Raw genomic sequence first — 20,386 nt, 5'->3', positions numbered from 1 at the left:
ACCCATTTGGGATCAAGAATTTGGACTTTACATGGGCAATGAAAGACTCTGCTCTCTGAGGACCAGAATTTTGCCCTGTGCAGGGTGCAAACCACTTGGGTGGTGTTGAGGAAGTCTTCAGCCTTTCTGTAGGAACTCTGAGTGGGGGAGGATGTTCAGGGAGCAGGAGAAGGAAGCCACTCAACCTTGGTTTCACACCAGGCCTGAAACCTGCTCAAGATGTCAGGGAAGAAAGCTTAAGTAGAATCACATGTACCAAGGCTAAACATATATCCAAGATTAGACATAAGCATTGTGTATTCAGATTCTCCACTTCTTCCACTTGGTCATACTGGAATGAAGTAATATTCCATTGCAATGGACTTTGTTGCTGTTTTCCAAAAAATGGGAGGGACTGACCAGGTCATAGCATTGCAATGACACCACAGGCTTGACTTTTGCAACAATGAAGTGAAACAGGCTTTTTAAAACATTAATTTTATATGAAAAAATAGCTCATGCCAAGTCATTTGTCATAATCACATTTCATTAACAGTAAAGTTAACAAAATCACAATATACAGATTTAGTATGTATTTATTTATATATGTCACTTTGTATTAACCATTAACTCTATGTAATAAAAATATATTACAACATTTGATATGTATCCACAAAGCACAAGCCATTGTAAACAGAACAGACAGCACAGGCCCCATTATTCAAAATCTGAACTCAGGAATAATAATTATTTCGTTGTATTCCTTTAAACTGTAGACACAGAGGATTTTATGTGTTTGCCTTTGCATTAATGGATTTGTTTCTCTGGAATATCTCTTAGGAGACTCTCAGAGTTTATCATTCCTGGGACCCTAAAATCCATGTTAACTCATGGCACTCTTAAGTGTGTTGTCATTACAAAGAGGTCTGTGCATCCCTTTATCCATGCAACGTAGAAAGGTTTCATTTATATTCCCATTTTCTCCCCTAAATAAATAGCCCCTGCAATTACACCCCATTGTTATACAAAAAAAAAGTTAAATGCAATAAATTATAGTGGTATATTTATAATAATATAATCAAACATGCCCTATCTACAGCAGCTGTTAATGTTATTTCATAACTATCTTCCTTCAGACTGGCTCTAGGTGCTTTTAGAAATAGGAAACCATCTATTTTTTCAATATTTGCAAAACAAAATAAATACTTTAAATACACTGACTGAACTTTTTATACCTCTCATGATATGAATGGTCCTTACTCACCCAAGCAACCCCACAGTCCTTGCAGCAAGGAGTTGTAAAACCAGCTCCTAACTACTTTTTTAAAAATCAAATAATCTTCTAATAGTCTAATCTAGGGACAAAAGTTTATATCCAACTGTATCTGGAAGGATTGGTAATAGGTTACATTCTGCAGGAATTCAGAAGGGAACGATTAGTGATTGCCAAATATATGGAAATTTTAATCCTAAAATAATCTTCAAAACTGAAAACGCTGTGAAAAAAAATCCAAGGATTAGAAAAATGCCCTGTGTATAAATAAAGTTAATCAAGGCACCTCTTAGTTACCTATTTCTATGTTCCAAGGCAATATGTGATAATAGTTTTCAAATGTCTTATCTGGGAAGCCCTATGGTTTCTGCTATAAAAAGACCCATTCTTTAGTCTGGCTGATGCAGGTAGCTTTATTTTACTATTTTTTAAATGAGGCTGGGCACAAAGCACAGGGAACTTTTCCCCAACCTTGTCACATGTTTGCTGTGTGACCCTGAGGGCACCGAGCATTTCACTGACTTTTTCCTCACAAAAGTCACTCAATTAATGAGATTTCTTCCTTTGTGGTATTTTTTTCCCCCTCTGTTGGTCGCTGATCCCATTAGCAAAACAGGAGGAGGATTTACCTGTCTGTGCACAGGGGTTTAGTGGTCAGGAGGTAAATTAAAACACTTTGGTATCTGATAGGGCTTTTTGGAGTTTTTGTTTGAGAGCTCAGAGTGCAATGCAGAGCAGGACAGTGGGATGGGCAGAGGGGGGAGGGCTGCAGCCAGTTCTGCACCATGGACCTGCTGCACTCCCACTAAAACCTCACTGGGATGCTCTGGCATTGCATTAAAAACCACTGGATCCAAATCCCAAGGGAATGGGGATTTCTGAAATTTTTTTTTTCTCTTTGCATGACTTTTAAAAAACATTTGTTTTAAAGCTCTGATTATGGAACTACAGTGACTAGAAAACAGAAAGATGGAGAGGAACTTTGGACCAGAGCAGGGGGTGACAGGACAAAGGGAAACGGATTCAAACTGGCTGAGATTTAGATGGGATTTTGGGAAGGAATTTTTCCCTGGGAGGGTGGGCAGCCCTGGCACAGGGTGCCCAGAGCAGCTGTGGCTGCCCCTGGATCCCTGGCAGTGCCCAAGGCCAGGCTGGACACTGGGGCTGGAGCACCTGGGACAGGGGAAGGTGTCCCTGCCATGGCAGGGGTGGCACTGGATGGGATTTAAGCTCCCTTCCAACCCAAAACCCCTCCATGATTCTCTGACTCAATAATAATTCCAGATGGAAATCCTTTCCCTAACATGACTTTGTGTGTAAATAATCAGCCATATGGACTTGTGCCTTTGGGTATATTGGAACCATGTGAAATAGCATTTCTTCAACAACAAAAAAAAAAAGTTATTTTACTCCTCAGTTGCCACCCCTGCTGTCACACCCCTGATGCTTTTGCTTCTTGGCACACACATTTCTGAAGGGCACTTACAGCCTGTAGGGCTAATCCTCCTCCTTAGAAATATAGACATACATGACAAACTACAGCAACTTCTTCAGCTCATAGATCAGCAGTATTTGCTTAAAAACCAACAATCCTAAATACATATTTACACCAAACACACCAGAGTACAGGTAAGAAGCTGACATTTTACAAAGACTGCAGCAGCTCTTTTCTCTGTGTAAACTGTTATACCCTCCCAACAGGGACAGCTGCCTTTTGGAGCAGGATGGTTTTCCTAAAAAAAAAAAAAAAAAAAAATACTCCACCCATTGAAAATTTTCACTATATTGAGTACTGAAAGCACAAGAAGCAAATTAAAAATAAATAGATTTAAGGCTACAATGTCGTTGTTCTCACTTATTCAGGTCTGGGCAGGTTACAAAGACATAATCCCTGATTCTGCAGACACAAAAGCCTGTGCTCAGCCCTCACAATCCAGCACAGCAAACACCCAGTGACTCTGGGTCAGGATCTAACTGAGCTTTCCCTGACTTTCAGAGTCAAGTAACAACGAGCTGACAGAGGTGTGAATTCTCTGTCTTTGCTTTTAAGCTTTGTTTAATCAGAAGAACACTGAGTGTGAGGAGAAGAGAGATCTAACAGCAGTGAAAAGCAATTTCCAAAGGGTTATTCCAGAGATATTCACTGTACACATAAAAATGTATAGGACAAGATATTCAGAGCCTTCTTCATTTAGAATTGAGAGGTGAGGGAGCTATGAAACCTTGGGCATGTAGGTCCAGAAAAATTCACATTCTGCAGGTGACCTAAACCTCTTTGACTTTAAGAATTAGACTCTCTGGTCATTCAAAGGATGTGAGTAGTTTCCATAAAAACCATCTGAAAACCATGACAGTTTTCCAAAACCCCAACATGTCCTCTTATGGCAGCTGTCAGCCCAATCTATGGCACAGCTACAGGGCTTCGACAGGAATTTCACCTTTTTCTTTGGAATGAGTGAATGTCTGAGAGACTTGGAGAGCTCTCAGGGTGGAAGCAGGGCACTGGGAAAAGCTCACTGCAGCCAAGGAATCCCAAACCACTGCAGCAAAGCCAGTTTGTATTTCCCAGCCTCCCATATACAACCATTCCTGCCTCACTTTTGGAGCCTCCTAAAGATGTTCTGATACAGCTGGGGTTTGAAGTTTAGTCTAAAAGGTCTTCTCAAAGTTATTTTTAAAAAAAATAAAAATCCTTACCAGAAGATTTTACTGTTGACCTGAAGCAGACCAAGATCATTTTCTAGGTGCTTTGGCAAAACTGAGAGGGTAAATCATTGCTAGAGGCAGGGATGGGGCTTTTGGGGGCTTTTTGAGGTTCCTTCCAACCTCAGCTGGTCTGGGATGCTGTGATATGTGTGGCTACAGCTGCAGCAGCCATCAGGCTCCACCAGGATTTGCCTGAAACATTATTTAATCTCTAGATTTGAAGGTTTGTTTTTATTTTTCAGACATAAGGGAAGTTCTAAAAAGTCTGGTTTAGGGCTACTGAAAAGAGGTTTTTAGGGTCATCTACTCAAAGTCTAAGAACAAGGATAGAACTTAATTAGTTATGTGGCTGCCTGGGATTGGAAGTGAGCACATCAGAGGAGCTCCCTAAATCCTGTTCACATCCTTCCATTTGTAAATACCATGAAACCAGGGTGCTACACATAGAGAAGAAATCTACAAATCCTGGATAAAGTCACCTAATGGACCCCATCCTCAGGTGAAACCACCATTATTTTGATTTATGTCAAGAGAGGGCCTGGTACTTAATAATTGTTCAACAGTCCTTATCAGTCTCTCATAATTTTTGCCAGTTGCAATTACCCAGATTTTCACATTCCAACTGGCTCAAGAGAAAAACAGGAACCATCATCACAGCTCACAGTGAGGGCTCTGAAATGGTGTAAAAACCGTTCAAATGAACAAAGGGAAAAGCTCAGAATCCACAAAACAACGTGGTGGACTACATTCTCTTAATCATCTGCCAGTGCTCTGCCTGCCAAATTCACAAGCTCTGAAGGAAATGTTAATTGAACATGCGTGTGAGGAGTAGATATTGCATATGGGTCACAGATACAACAAACAGAAATCTGCATATTGCCTAAGCAGCTGCCCAGATTTTGCACATGCAGCTCCAGATTTTGGGCACAGGTTGCAGCCAAACTTGACAAACTTTTTTTCAAAAATATTGAAGTAACAAATGGAAATTCCCCCAACCCCCCACTCCCCTTGCACACACGTGTGTTAGACAAGAGAACAGCTCTGCTTCATGAGCAGAGATAATAAATACTGTGCATTACATTTACCAGCATGATTTTAACTCACTCCAGTCAGAGTGTTGTGTAGTACATATAATACTCAGCAGACAGATAGTTACTCATATCTACATTCATCACCTAGACACATTTTAGAAAATTTTGCCAGTTGCCTATAAGAATTCAGCTGAACATCTAGCACTTAACAAGCCACAGCATCATATTTCGAGTATCCTATAAAATGTCATCAGGAAATGTTGGGGTGGTATTTTTATTTCGTGTACTGAGGCAGTTTGTCAAGCACCAGCATTTACAACTCCTGCTTGCTTCAGATGGTCAAAACATGACAGAGAGCTGATGCAAGGAAGGGGAAATCATATCTATTCTCTGTTACAAGATTAATTATGGAAGAAAGGCACCATGAAAGAGAGACAAATTTTTAAACACATACAAGGGGAGAGATTTATTGCTCATGGTGGGATATAAATCAACCAGTGACTGACTGTGATACACAAGCATAATGAGACAAGTCCAGTGCTGTGTTCTCCATCTTTTACTAGACATCCTACATGGATTATGCTTTTTTCTCCTGGGAAATTAGCTTGCTCTCTTTGAATTTGAAGGTTTAAATGTTTCTGGAGCTGCCCTTATTGACCTACAAACCTCCCATTGGCTTTGGCATCAGCTCCATGTGTAAGTTTACAACAGCTGTGGCCTTTGCTGGTTCAGTTTAAGCCAAACATGCTCAATATGGAGCTTTTTGTCTTTTTAAACTCAATAATATTCAACTTTCTAACATCCTGTATCTAACATTCTAATACAATCCAATCATCAATATGTCTTGAATTTCTTAATAAACAAGTATTGAACTGGGTGTTTTTATCTATTGCACCTGAGAAAATTATGTTAAACCTAAGAAGCAAAATGATTAAGATGAGGTAGACTATTTAATCTGGCTGAGGGCTCATTTAAATGCAGTGGTTTAAAAGCTTCCTTAAATTCTGTGGCTACAGTTATGTGTGGATTTTATTGTAATTATGGGTTTTTTTATAACTGAAATTAAGAATTAAGATGAAAATTTTTATTTACATGGTAGCTGATAATCTTCAGATAATAACTGAGGTATTACCCTACATTCACTGACTTTGGGGTGAAGCCCCTCACTGGGTCCCCAGTCTGGACTTTGAATCAGAGGCCAGAAAATTCAACATTGGACATTTTTTGCAACATACCAAGCCCTTCTCTTGCATGAGAGAAGGTGGCAACTGAAAAATAATCCCACATTTTTTACAACTTGAGGCCTTATTTCCTCAGAATGGCATTGATAGATGGAATATGAGCTGGGATAAATGGCAGTACAGCCAGTTGTGTCAGCTGTTATTGAAGCTGCCTTTGCATTCATGAAGCCTAATTAACCAAGCCTATTTTAAAATCTGGGCAGGCATCTGAGTGCATGGTAAATGTTAATAATGTTCCTATGCAGAACTGCAATCCAGAGCTATAAAGGTTTGTACTGACACCTCCAGAGATTTGCACATTCAGATGTGGCTTCACATTATTGGTTCCACTTTCGTGGTGGAGAGGGGGGCCTATTATTTGTGCTCCACTTGCTTTGGAAATTATACTTGAAATTCAGATTTAGGCTCATCTTTCCTTTAAGTAGGAAAAAGCCCCATGATTAACAACTCCTCAGAAAAAGGGATTTGTTATTTTTCCTCCTGGGCACAGGGCCCAGATCTGCAGCTTTGGGCAAAATCCAGCTACTCAGAGCTCAGCCATATGGAAGGTAGGCAGGAGGCATCCTGACCTTTCCACCCTGTCTACCATTTGTATTTTCCTGAAATTTAATGGGGAGAATATTAGTGGGATTCTATGTAAATAACTTTAAAAATTTAGAGAAGACATGGCTGAATCCAGCACACTCCAGAAGTGGTTTTTCTCTTCCTTCAATTTTATGGAATTCTTCCTAAAATATATATCAGAAAAGGCTGAACTGTACTGGGTGCTGGATGAATATTTAGATTTTTTTTTTTTAAGCTTTTCCCATTAAGATATTTTCTACAAACAACCTTCTCAAGCCACTAGGATGGGGTGGTTTTTGTAAAACCACGTTGGCAGCTACATCAGAAGGAGCTTTACCTGCAGCCAACGACAAACACAGCACAAATATCCCTGCACAGCTTTTCAGAATAATCTTACACCAGCAGCAGTTTGCTCCCATTACCTTCATGAATCCCTCTGCTGAGGACTGGGTTTCTATCTCTAGATGCAGCTGCTGATGGAAATCAATGGGAGATTTGTATTTGTGGAGCTTGCAGGACCACGGATCAATAGCGCTCTTCCAGTCGGATGTGACACGGGCTGCTGGAGGGACACGGTCTGGGCTTCACCCTGCCCACAGCTGCCTCCCAAAACCCAGACAGCTGAGGAGAGCTACTAGGGGTGGGCCAGTTGCTGTTGTTTCACAAATACCCCTGGACAGGTGCCATACCAGGCTCCTCACTCGTTCAGCTGCGGGAGGTTCCGGTTGTGCGACTCGCCCGCCAGCGCCGAGGAGTTGATGGAGCTTCTCTTGAGGATCTTGTTTATGATGTCCTTCCACGTCTTCTTGTACTGGTGCCGCAGCAAAGAGTACACAAAAGGGTCTGAAACAGCTTTGCTGTAAGCTAAGCACTTGGAGATGATCCCCCAGTGGGAGTTGATGTGGACCACGGAAGATAATTCAACAAGTCTGGGGAAAGAGGGAGGGTGAAAGAGTGAACGTTAAAAATTACATTAACCCACCCCAAACCCACAAATTATTGCTGGGCAATTGCAACAAAACTAAAGGAAAGAAAGCCCTACTCATGAAAATGTGTATGTTGTCCTCCTCTTATAAATTTTAAAGGCTGCAAATGCAAACTTGAGGCCTGCTTGCCAAAGTGCCATTGCTTGGTCTCAGGGGAACAAATTCCTCTACTATGAGCAACCTAAAAAAACAGCATCAGTCTGAACTCTTGGTTCTGGGTCCCCTCTAGAGCATCTGAGTCACCACACCAGGGCTAAACAGCTCTTTTGGCCAGTCCAGCTCCTAGAGAGAGTTGATGCCTTTGACCACTTTGTCTGAGTTGTAGAAGCACACACGGAAAATTCATCGCTGAGAGATGGCGTGTCATACCTTGAATTTAAAAATGGCCAGTTCAAAGGGCATTTTGCAACAAATATAGCAAGACAAAACTTTTTAATCATTATGGGAGGAGGAGGGGGAAGAGCTTAATATACTCCTCATACCTACACTAGCCCAGATGAGAGCATTTTTGACAGGGAAATATTGATAACTCCCCACGCCTTTGAGCAGCATCAAAGGGCAGCTCTGTTCAATATGCCTCTATAGCTGTTAGAAACTATTGATTTTTATAGAGGTCAAACAGCCACGTGTGCTGTTACAGAGCCCCACATGGCAGGTCAGGTCTTTGCTGGATCTCTCTGCAGCAGCAGATGTTCTTAAATCTGCCTGGGAAATGCTTCAGTTGCTCACATTTCTGCAGACAAAGCTCCACTTCCAAGGAGCATTCTGGCGGGTGGTTCCTGCAGCAGCAGTGACAATAATGTTGGTACTTCAAGCAGTTTAGAGATGAGGATTTTTTTTTCCTCAGTCATTCCCATTTCATAACCTTTCACTACAACATATTATTTAAAATAATGCTGGCAGATGTCACAGTCCAGTCAATGTGAGGGACAGTTCAGGTGACAAGGGAATGAAAATACTTGGGAACTGTTGGTGCCACTCCACTAGTGCTGCTTGGCTCAGCAGAGTCTCCAAAGAGCCCTCATCTGTCCCATTTCTCCCTCATCTCAAATAAACAAATGTTCTTTCAGCCTCTCCCTGTAATTCATGGTTGTTATCTTTCCCACAAAGATCAGAACTGAGACATAATTTTCATCTGCTGGAGTTTCCAGGTGGTCTCATCTGGTGTATTCTCTCTTCTTTAATAAAATGCAACTTATGGCATCTACGTTAACGTGTTCTAAAATGAGAATTGACAATTTTGAAATTAATCATCTACTGAGTCATATTTGCTTTGTAATCTACCATGAGCCATCCTTGTTGTTCTCCATTTCATTTATTCGATGCCTGCTTCAAGTTTTGAATTTCAACACGTTGAATCTCATTTGGATGATTTATTTTTACTCAGTGCTTTACAGATGTGAATTTGATTACGTTTAATTAAATTCAGCGGATGCCTTGAATAACCAAAATATGACAAATTTGTGTCTGAGGCTCTGTCAGTCAGTTCTATGAGACATTAACAATCTCCATTTAAAGCACATCAAGCAGACACTTCAGGGTTGCAAGCCTAGACTTGCTAATTTTGCCTTCATTGACTGATCAAATGAAAAGCCTACACTTTTATTAACAAGATCTTAAATATTTTCCTTGCGTTCTGTAAGTCTCCTTGACATTTACACATTTTTCAATTCTCATGCATTATTTTTTATAGTAAATTACATTTGCTGTTATCAAGCAGCAAACACAGAAATGTAGCCAAACCCTGAGCTATGCATTTCCATTTCATGTACAAACAATTAAATGTCAGCCTTTCAAGGCACATCACAGAATTTATTGCCTTTGAAAGGTTTTGTTTCTCATTTGTGAGGGAAATTATATGCACAGCTTCCATTTTCATGAAATGTTTCAGCCTAAAAGAAGACATTTTCAGTGAATGAACATTAATATTTCAGTCCTACCTGTAAATTAAATTTTACAGTATCAACATAATTCCCTGGCTTGCTTTCATAAGCCTCTCTTCTACTGTCTGCCCTTTTTATTTCAAAGCTGTAAGCTCTTTTTCTGTGATGTTTTGGTCATATTTTAGAAACTTACAACTCTGTAGAGTGTGTCATTTAACATGGCTATCCAATTATGTTATTTCCCCTTCAGTAAGTAAACAAGAATGCCATGTTGAAGAGTGTGACCGTGATCTCTACACACATAATGCACACTGGAAATCCTTTATTTACATGTGCAGTTGATCACTACACTAAAATATTTTACTGAATGTGTGCCCACTCAGCTGGGATGCTGAAGAACACAAATTGCAGAAGAATTCTGAGCTTCTTGTGTGCCCAAGCAGGATCTGCATATGCAGAGGGCAAAAAACAGTTTAAAACCAGGGTTTGCTTACCCCCTATCCCCCAGGGATGATACAACAGAATTTTAATCATCTTCTGCCTGTTCCACCATCCTCCTCTGTAACCTGAGGGCATGGGATTATGAACTTCTGCCTGCTATTACTTCAGGATTTTTAATTTAAGGCAAATTTCCTCACACATTGACAGCACTTTTTAACTTACATGAGCAAAGTTCTGTATTTCAGTATGAAATGCCTGGAAATTTTAGAAACTTGTATGATTTACCTTCATTTTTCTTATGAAAAGGTTCCTTGGAGAAAAGAGGTTTGGAACAAATATATTTAATTACATAATGATAAATATAGGGAATGAAGAAATGTGTACCAGTAGATTATTTAACAAAACAAGAAGCAAGCTATGCCTAGAAATATATAATGGGGGGATTTACACGTGTCATGTTGGTAATGTGGAAACACTGGGTCAAAGGCAATCAGATTTTGAGACACTACTTAAGGGCATCTACTGAGCTAATTAGAAGGGTGTTGTCTTGATAAATGAAGTGCCTAATCTGATTTTTGCCTGAATGTGATCTGAAAAACTCAGGTTTACCCAGAGAAGCATTTATATGTCTGGGGACATGAGCACACCCCCTTCACTCGTTCATGGAATATTTTTAGTGTGGAAACAGGAAGATGTTATAGTGAAACCTTGTGATTTGCTGCTGTCAGCCCCCAGTTCAGGGAGTACTTAAGAGCATGTTTAATTTAAATATATTGCTGATTAGGAGAGGCTGAGCAAGGCACTCCCTCTCCTGACTTCTGTCCACGGCTTGTACTGATTGATCATGTCCCTTTTGAGGATGCAAAGCACTGGACGTGGTCCAGAAATTGCACACAATTACACACTTGCTCACACAATTAAACTCCAATTCTCCCAATCCCCTCGGTGTCCGGGTGCTCAGCCCTGTGTGTGAGGCCCAGGGCAGGCAGGGATGAGTGTCCTGGGATAACCAGCCCTGCAGGTGTCCAGCAAGGGCTCTCAGGGAGATCAAGAGGGAATTCCCCTCAGCCTGAGCAGCTGTGGGAATTGGAAAAACAGAAACTCCCACAGACACTGAAGGGTTTGATCTGCAGCCCTGGAAGAAGCTTGGATTGATGTAAAATACAATACACAGATATTAAGCAGAAAAATAATCAACTTGTGTTTCTATAGCTGTAAGTAAGAATATGCCTTCAGTAAGTGAGAAACTGCACTGATGAGATGGTGAAGGGTTTCCAGTGTAGGGGTGGGGTTGTGTGGCATTACTGAGAGTTTAGAAGTTATAACAGAAGCAGATGTGTGCCTGTGAGACAGAACCCATTGGACAAAAGCATCCTCAGTGCAGCAGGAGTGAGTAAAGGTGACAGGTCAGAAAAGCAAAATAAACCCTGTGGCAACTGTCCATTGGGGTAGAAAGTTCTGTATTGCCTTGTGACAAAGAACTTGTGACTGCTCTGAGCTATGGCCGAATGCTGGCTCCTCTGAAACCTCACAGCCTCTGAGACTGGTGTTGGTCTGAGCAATAAATCGTTCTTAGCCTGAAAATAGTCCCATCCTTTCATTTCTAGCAGTGACAATGATATACAGTGACCTTTTTACACGTCAGAATTGAAAAGGCCAGGAATGTGGGAGACTTCACCCCTCCTGACATGTCTGACCAGCTCCCACTCCAAAACACCCTCATGCATCCAGGACCCTGCATTTTCCCTCCCCTCACCATCACCCTCTGTGGAGAAGCTGTTCCTCAGCAGAACATTGAAGTGATCCTTGTACAGACTAAAGGGAGGATGATCAGGATTGTTCTACCCCCTCTTCTGTATTTTAAGGCTACTGGGACACAAATTGGGATGCCACGGAGTGAAGAGGAGATGGGGAGGTGGTGCCTGAGTGCTGAGATGCCTTTGGAGGAGCATAAAAATACTCCTGACAGCTCTGGTTAGAGCACTCAGTGTCACTCAGGATGAGCTGCCACCTATTCTGTGACTGGGAGGATTTTCATTAAGTTCAGAGACCATACATGAAATGAAAATTAACCATTTGCAAAAAGACAGAACTTTAATATCTTACAGCTTGAGAATTAAGGCTAAATGTCCTTAATTACAAGGCCTTTCATACCATTTAGGTGCATGGCTTGCTGTGGTGTCTTCTGGCCACGAAGTGAAAGTGAAGGTAATTCTAGTAAATTACTTAAATTTTATAATTCTGGGAATTCAGGGTATTACACTGAATTGGAGAAGCTCAAGGTTGGCCAAATGTTCAATTATATTGACTCTTAATCCAGATATTTTGATTATTTTTTTCAAGGTGGATCTGAGTTTGAATGTCAGCCTCACTAATTTCCACTTAATAGTATTGGAATAGGAGATACCTTTTTTTTTATTTTTCTTTCTCTGTTGTGCATAGCAGCATCTCAGTTTTTCCAAAATCTTATAATAAGGAATGCAAGCTGTAAATTTCCTTTAACAGCTAGATAACTTTTTTTCTGGATGTACTCACTTTCTAACACTTTTTATTTCACAGGAGTAATTTAGTGTTTCCCACAGGAGCCATTTCCAAAGATAAGCTGGTGGATAGATATCTACCATAAATCACGAGAAGATTTTTCAGTTATGAGCCAGCACAGCTCTGATATTTGGTATTTATTACTAATAAACCCTACCCAATCAGACAAAACTGTTGTTTAAGTCTGTGGACCATGTTTTCACCTCAGTAGAATCTTGTTGACCAAATTTTTACAGTCTGAGCTGTTCAGGCGAGAGTTTCCCTGGAGATCAACCCCTGGACTGGGAAGTCAGTCAGAGCAGTGGGTGACAGCAAAAAGTGTCTGTGATGCCTTGAGAAGGCTGACCTAGAACAGAGGCTGGGCTAAGTTAAAGAATAAAGCAGGAATTTATTCAAAGGGTCTCCTCCATGGATGCACCTTGGGCAGCACCAGAGCCCAGCCAGGGCTGCCCCCAGGATGAACCCAAATGGCCCCAAAATGCACGAGCGCTGCCGGGGTCTCTCCCTGGGCTCAGCTCTGCTCCATGTGCACATTGCAGTTCAGTGTCCAATCCCACTGCAGCCCCTGCAGTCCCACCCTGCTTGTTTTTCTCTCTGCAGCCCACGGGCTTTGTGCTCCTGGGCTGAGATTGGGATCATTTGTCCTTGGTGCCCAGCTGGAGCAGGAATTGTTTTGTCTCCCTGCTTTGTGGAGAGAACTCACCATCCCCTGATGTGAAGCTCAGACCCACACACTAAAGCAGCACAGAATGTGGAAAATAGAAAAACTAAACCTGAGGCTTCATCTGCAAAACCTTATGGAGTGACTTCCTAAATCCCTCCCATGCAAGCAGCACGTTGCCTGGGCTGAGTGAGCAGAGTCTGACCCTCAGAGTGCATCAGGACTGAGAGGAGAAGCACTGGGCCATTTTACATCATTTGTTAGCTCAGTAAATGCAACCTCTGCTGCAGGAGTGGGAACGGTGCTCCAGATTTCCCCAGGAGACTGGAATCCTGTTCTGGCTGAGAGAGCCCTGCTTCCCTGAGCCAGGAGTGCATCTCAGCAGCCTTTTGCAGGATGTAGGTTCACACTTACCTTGTGATTACATAAGGGGCAAAGCACAGTATGAAGGTACCAATGAAGGTACTGATTTTCTTCGTGGCCCGCTGCCTCCGCCTCCTCTGCTCCTCCAGACAACGCTCTCGCACGCTGTGTGACATTCAACACAAACCACAACATCAGTCACAAATAACAGGTAACAACTCCCCGTGCCTTCACCAGGGAATGATGGAGAACAGTCTGGTTTAGATGTGTAAACCAATAAGTGCACTGTGTTTAAGTGGGACAAAAGCAAATATTAATGCATTGTCTGTTCATCCTACCCTCCACAAAGTTCCTGACAAATTGTTTGTATGTTTGTGCACACACACCCCCATTATATCAATTTATCTATAGAAAAATTGGTGGATTTCATCCTTGAATTCAGTTTGCAGCTCCTTCTTGAACTACTGTAACCTGTATTTGCAGGCAAGATGATACTTAGAGGTTTGGAAAATATCCTGTTGGAATCTGCAATGCAGGGAATTCTCAGAACTTTGGGCTTGTAAGCCAAAGCTTAGAATTAAACACAGGATTTGATTTGAGACCTTGGAAAGGCTTCCAATCTTAGGTGCTAGAAGCAAAAATGTGGATTTATAGTTTAAAGCAAAGACATGTCACGTTAAAAAGAAGAAGTTTAGAGTTTTAAGAGTTTAAGATATAGAAGAAATAAAAGTAGTTTAGGTAAAGGAGGAGTTTAAAATGCAGTACTGTAAGTTTGTGTATCATAACATGATTGGCTAAGAAAGCTTACATTGTAGCATGAGTCCATAAAATGAAATATTTAAGGATTGGGTCAAAAACATAAATGTCCTTGGTAGCAGTGTTTAATTGGTCAATAACTCCTCAAAATGTCTTGTAACTATAAGTCTTGTGACCTTATGAACCATGCAGTGAAGATGTGAGCTGAGCTCACCCTTCCTATGTAGAAGGTAAGAAAATAAACCAAATAATCAAAAGCAATTAAGAGGTCCCATCTCTAACTCATTCAAAATTCCTTCAAAAATCCCCACATATCCAGAGTGGGATAGGCAGGATGCTTCTTCCCTGGAAACAGCAATTCCAACACCACTGCCTTGGAGAGGAGAAGCACCCCAGCAAGATACCCAACAAAATAACATCATAAGGGGAAGAAGAGCACTCTGAGCCTCCAGCCCAACATGGGAGCTCTCACTGTGTCCCACTGAGCCATAAACATCCCATCAGATCTGCAGGGCTGAATGCTCTACGAAGCTGGAATTGTTTCACAAATCCACAGTCTGGGGTATCCCCATTCCTCACCTCAAACCAGCCCTGTTTCTAACTAAACAAGTACAAATTAGTCACACCTTGGTTTCTTTCCTACCTATGGTATTTTAGGATGGGAACTTTTCCTTTCAGTTTTCTGTGGGTGGTCTCAGCAGGCCACCAGAGATTTCTGAATCCCCTCAGAGTGCCAGCAGGGCTGAGACCTTGATTTCAGTGCAAAAAATCCCTGAAATCAGCACATTGGCTTGTGAAAACAGTGATTAATGTGAAAGCTCATCCTCCTCCTCTGTCTGTTTGTGGGACTCCTGTTCTCCCTGTGATTTCTGAGGGAAGTGGATGAGCTTCTGTCTACTCCAGGCAGGTGGACTGGGCAGCACTGGTATCTCCCACAGTGCCAGGACTGCCTGTACCTCAATAAGTCCCTTTGGAAAGGGCACAGCAAAGCCAGACTGGCATCCTGAACCCCTCTCTGTGCCCATGGCAGAATTGCTGACTCCTTGCACATATCTATATATCATCTATATATCTATATATCTATATATCTATATATCTATATATATCTATATATATCTATATATATTTATATATCTATATATATTTTTTTAATTTTTTTTTAAACTCAACTGTTAGGCATTGGCCTTTCCATTCTTGTTGTAAATTTTTTATTGGTGACTCACTCTCAGGCTCCACACTCTCACAGCTCTGAGGCTCATGGCCATACCCTTACATTATTTACTTCATCTGTAAATGTTTTATCAACACCCAAACACATGCTGTGTCCTGAGGATCTCAGTGTGTTTCAGTGATCTCTGTGGCAATGAGCTCCTTTGGTTCTGTAAAAGAAAAAGTGTTTCTTTTGTTCCTTTCTAAATTTGGTCTTACATAGCCAGGCCCAGAGCAGCTATCATGATGTGATGAAATAAATACTGGAGAAAAAGTTTGATCTTCTAACAAATTGTCTTTCTCCTAAAGAATATGACACATTTAAAGGTGTTACAGGTTCTATACATGAGTTATTTGCAGCTAGAAATGACAGCTGAGAAGGGGGAAAAAATATCCACCTTTTCAAGGGAACCTGTGTGCTTTCAGTTCTGCAAGAGCTGGGGAACTTGGAGTATTTTTATGTGCAGAAAAATGATCTGAGAGTTTAATGAACTTTGTTTAAGACCTGTGTTCTTAAATTCAGAATATCTCAAGCCCATGGCAATACAGGAAAGTGAATCTCCCAACCAGGTTCAATTGAGGTGTTGTTAGGGAGGGGAGGGTGGTGTAATTTTTGTCTCTGTTTCCTCAGTTACATCTTTTCCTTTCTGGCACATGCAAATCTGTCTCTCACTCCTGGAGCTCACCCATGAGTGTTCTGGTAGACTTAAACCCATTTCTTTTGTTCAGCCCTTCCAGATGTATCCAATAAATACCACATCACAAAGGAAGGTATTTTATCTCACTCCTTCATGTAGACCATGCACACAGATGAATATTTTGGTTTTGCACACACTTTCATGCACTATGATAAGACATGTGTGAGTTCTAGCAGTGACATCAGTAATAGAACAGGATTATTAGATAAGCTTACATTTAAAGATTTTAATATCCTGGGAAATCTGAGCTATATCCCTTTGAAGGTTTGGTATTTTAAACAAAGTTTATGGGATATTGGACCTCCTTAAGATGTGTAGAGCTGGATACACCAAAAAAAAAGATAGTATAGATAATTTGAATTAGGAAATACATGGGTTAAGCACTTAAGTGAAGTTTTGCCCAAATCTCCCACAATACCCAAGATATTTTGGTCTTAAGAACAAAGAAAAAGCAGGATCCACTAAAAAAGCCCCAGCTAACTTGAAATGCCCCGTGCCCTAAACATTCACACATATTTGCAGAGATTTGGAGATTTCCTTTTTATTCGTCCTGAATGATCTTCAGGAGATCACTGGTGTCTTTCTAAGTCACAGGTAATAAAGCCATCTGTCACAACTCCTGTCACCAGACCCCCCTGCAGGTGGATTCTGAGTCAAGGGAAGCAGAAAATTGTCTGTACACATTTCCCAGTGTTGAATCTGGACCCTGCCAGAGGAGTCAGAGTAGCCTAAAGTGGAATTGCAAACTTTGCTCTCTCACTTGGGCTCTCCCAGCATCCACAGCTGTGCTGTCAGGTACTACAGTGCACCCTGAAATTGCCTGTTACACAATGCAAATGATGCCTTTGTTGTCAGACATTTCTGAGCATCTCTGACTCTGCCAGCAGAGCTGCAGCCCCTGAGCAGCTCACACAGGAGGCTTGGTGACCTGAGATCTGCCCCAGGAGCTGTCACTGGTTGAAGCAGTCCCTCCAGGGGTCAAATCAGCCACCAGCTCTGCAGGGTAGCAAAGAAACTAAAACTCCTTTCTTAGAGGGAGGCACCAGAAGAACCTGGGTGAGAGGTAAAGGCAGCGGTGCAGGTTACACAGCAAAGTGCCTGCACAGCTCTGTCTGCCCTGAAGAGAGGAAGCATCATTCCCACAGCCCCACTGAATCCACCCCGCAGTGAGAGCATCACAAAATGCACAAACACCCTCAAAGCAACCTCAACCAGAAAAAATGCAGGGGAGGAGAAGCAACACTGAGGTTCTGCCCTTTCACTAAACTTTGCTGTGCAGTCCAGGCATACTTTTAGCATTAGGCAAAACGAGTGGGGTTTCAAACAGCCCTGGTGGGTTTGTGGCACTTTCCTGGGAGTAAGCAGCACATCTCCTCATGCTGCAGGACCTGAGGCAGTCGAGGCACAGCTCATCAAGCAGACAGCACAAAGGGCAGGAGGGTGTTTTTTCTCTCAGTGTGACTTGGTGAATAAGGGAAGATTTATCCCTGTATTTCTCAAGAACGGCAGCAAGACTTGCCCAAAGTTCTGCTCTGCATTCTTGGTCAAGAGACAGCTCAAACAGCTTAACAGGAGGATTCTGAGCAAATGTTTCTGTTCCTCTAAAATGTGCTGCCCTGCCCTGATCCTTCCAGACTTATTTGTCTTAGCCTCAGGCATCCCCAAACCATGACCTGTGTTTCAGGACAGCCACATGTGCTCCGAGCCCTGCAGCTCTGCTCCTGGCTGCTGCAGATGGAGAGGCTGCTGGAGCAAAGGGGAGCAGGGATGGTCAGATGGGATGTGTGGCATGGGACTGCCCTCTCTGTCTGGTCTCTGCTCTCCTCTCTTCCAGGCAGATTTCCTCCCTGTATCACACACCGAGCCTGCATCCCTTCCAGACCTATACATCAATTATTCATGCAAGATTTATGGCTTATGCATAATTCCTTCTGCACACATTCCTCTCCCTGTTTGGTTCTTGCCTTGCAGCCCACAATCCTGCCAGTCCCTGGGGAGTTTTCTCCTCTTGTCTCGAGGCACAAGGGACTTGCCTAAAATCTCCCATTTGAAATGAGCTTTATACATCCCTTGTTTGTCACATTAACACTGCTACTGAATTCCCTCTCACTTAAGGTCTAAGTACAGGCATTCGAGCACATGAATTTTGCAGATGTAATTCCCTTAAGGATTCTGCCTTCAGGAATGATAAAGTTACAGAGAGCACAGCACTGGGGAAACTGCTGGGAAAAGGAGCAGCAGGCAGCGCTCAGCTTCCCTTGCAAACTCCAAGGGACATGTGCAGCCTCCTCCCTCTCAGGGATCCAGCACGGGTTTGGGGCTGACAGTGCCCAAAATATGCAGAGCTATCGACCACTAAATCCACCTTCAGGGACAAAGGGCAGTGATCTGATCACTGTCTCAAAGGGAAGTGCATGCTTGTCCAAAGCTGCCTGTTCATTTGCTCTCCCTCCCAAAACAAGTCTTTAAGCCTAACAAAAAATGAGTTCAGCAAACAGAGAATTAAACACAAGTGAAAAGAACCGTGCAGGACAGAAACAGGCTGAGACAATTTTGGTTTCCTCCCCATTCCCTGACACAACACTGAGAGCGCTTCTCACTTCTTCTGCCAGGAACAGCTGCTGAACTCAGGGGAAGCTTACCTGGGGTGGATGTCCACGAGCAGCACCAGGGTCTGCATAGTGATCACGTCGATGCGCTTACAGTGGAACCGTGCCACCTTCAGCACTTTGAGATATGTGAAGCACAGCACTACCAGGGAGAGGAGGAAGCTGAGGGCGTGAAAGACCCCAGTGAAAATCACAAACTGTGTCCTATCCTCTGGTCTCTTGCTGTAGAGCGTGCAGGAGGCGTAGAGGTGATGGAAACCCACCCAGGAGAGAGAAGCTGCCACTATGGGGAAGGACGCCGAGTGCAGCCACGTGTAGCTCAGAATGAGAGCAGCATCTCGGTACCTCATTTTGGAGTGATAGCTTAGAGGGAAGACCACGGCAATCCACCTGTCAATGCTCAAAGCTGCCATGCTCAGCATGGAGTTGGTGGTGAGGAAAGTCTCCAGGAAGCCCACAACGTGGCAGACCTCATCTCCCGCTGGCTGACTTTTGTAAATGATCCCAGCCAAGGTCAGGGGCATGCTCGAGACGGCCATCAACAGGTTGCAGAAGGTGAGGTTGAGGATGAACAATCCCGGGACCTGCTTGCGGATGTCGGCGCTGTACAGGAAGCACATCAGCACCAGCACGTTGGCCAGCAGGGCCACGAGCATCAGCACCACCACCACGAAAGCCAGGAGCAGCTCCCAGATGCTCATGGTGCGTCCAGTCACAGCAGGGACATCTCCGAAACTGCGCCGCGCTGGCACCGGGGGACCATGGTGCGAGGTGCCCCCGCCTCGCCCTCCTCCCCAGCCTGCTGGCTCCCGTGCATGCCCTCCGTATTTTTAGAGGAGCTGCAGTTTTCTCCTCCAACCTCCCCCTCCTCGCTGCTCCTTTCCACGTCAACGCTTCCCGAGACGTGCACAAAAGCACTGGGAATGCCCATCAAACTGCAAGGAGGGCTTAAAAAATATCAGCAGGGCTGAACCACTGTCTGCCGTCGGTCCATTTGGAGGAGAGCGTGCTGTTCTGAGAAGCTGCTCTCCTGAGATCCCTAATTATCAGCCCCAAGCTTGCAAGCAATCCACCGAGCGAATTGTGCTCTCTTTCTCCCTTGCTTTCTGCCTCTCTCTCCCTCTCAGTCTTTCTCTCCCCTCCCCTCTCCTCCAACCCTCGCTCCCTTCCAGGCTGAATGTAACCTGCTTTTTATGATCACAGATAAAAACCCCATTAATGGATTAAAGCATGCACACTGCTGGTGATTCGCAAACGTGATTATGTCATCCCTGCTCCACAACCCCTCCCCTTCTCCCTGCCACCGTGACTAGACTTTCCTCAAGAGAAATCCCATGCTTTCATTTAATTGATTTAGCCATTAATTTGCAAACTAGCCTTGTAAATGAATTCCTGCACTCCAGCGTGTTCCCTACTTTTCAGTGCATCACTTGCAGTGCTGCTGC

General features: G+C 43.0%; 1 protein-coding gene across 1 annotated transcript; it reads right to left on the bottom strand.

Moving 5' to 3' along the window:
* Positions 1 to 3,888: 3,888 nt before the first annotated feature.
* Positions 3,889 to 20,149, bottom strand: GPR26 (G protein-coupled receptor 26). The gene is made up of 3 exons (XM_064431541.1): positions 18,975 to 20,149; positions 13,721 to 13,834; positions 3,889 to 7,723 (listed from the first exon to the last, which is right to left on the bottom strand). The coding sequence occupies exons 1-3, from the start codon at positions 19,640 to 19,642 to the stop codon at positions 7,492 to 7,494; spliced, it is 1,014 nt and encodes a 337-aa protein (XP_064287611.1). The 5' UTR covers positions 19,643 to 20,149; the 3' UTR covers positions 3,889 to 7,491.
* Between the last annotated feature and the right edge of the window lie 237 nt (positions 20,150 to 20,386).

The sequence above is a fragment of the Passer domesticus genome, chromosome 8 (genome assembly GCF_036417665.1).
Source record: "Passer domesticus isolate bPasDom1 chromosome 8, bPasDom1.hap1, whole genome shotgun sequence".
NCBI lineage: Eukaryota > Metazoa > Chordata > Aves > Passeriformes > Passeridae > Passer > Passer domesticus.
The sequence above is the reverse complement of the archived record's forward strand: the minus strand, read 5'-3'. Positions and strand labels throughout refer to the sequence as shown.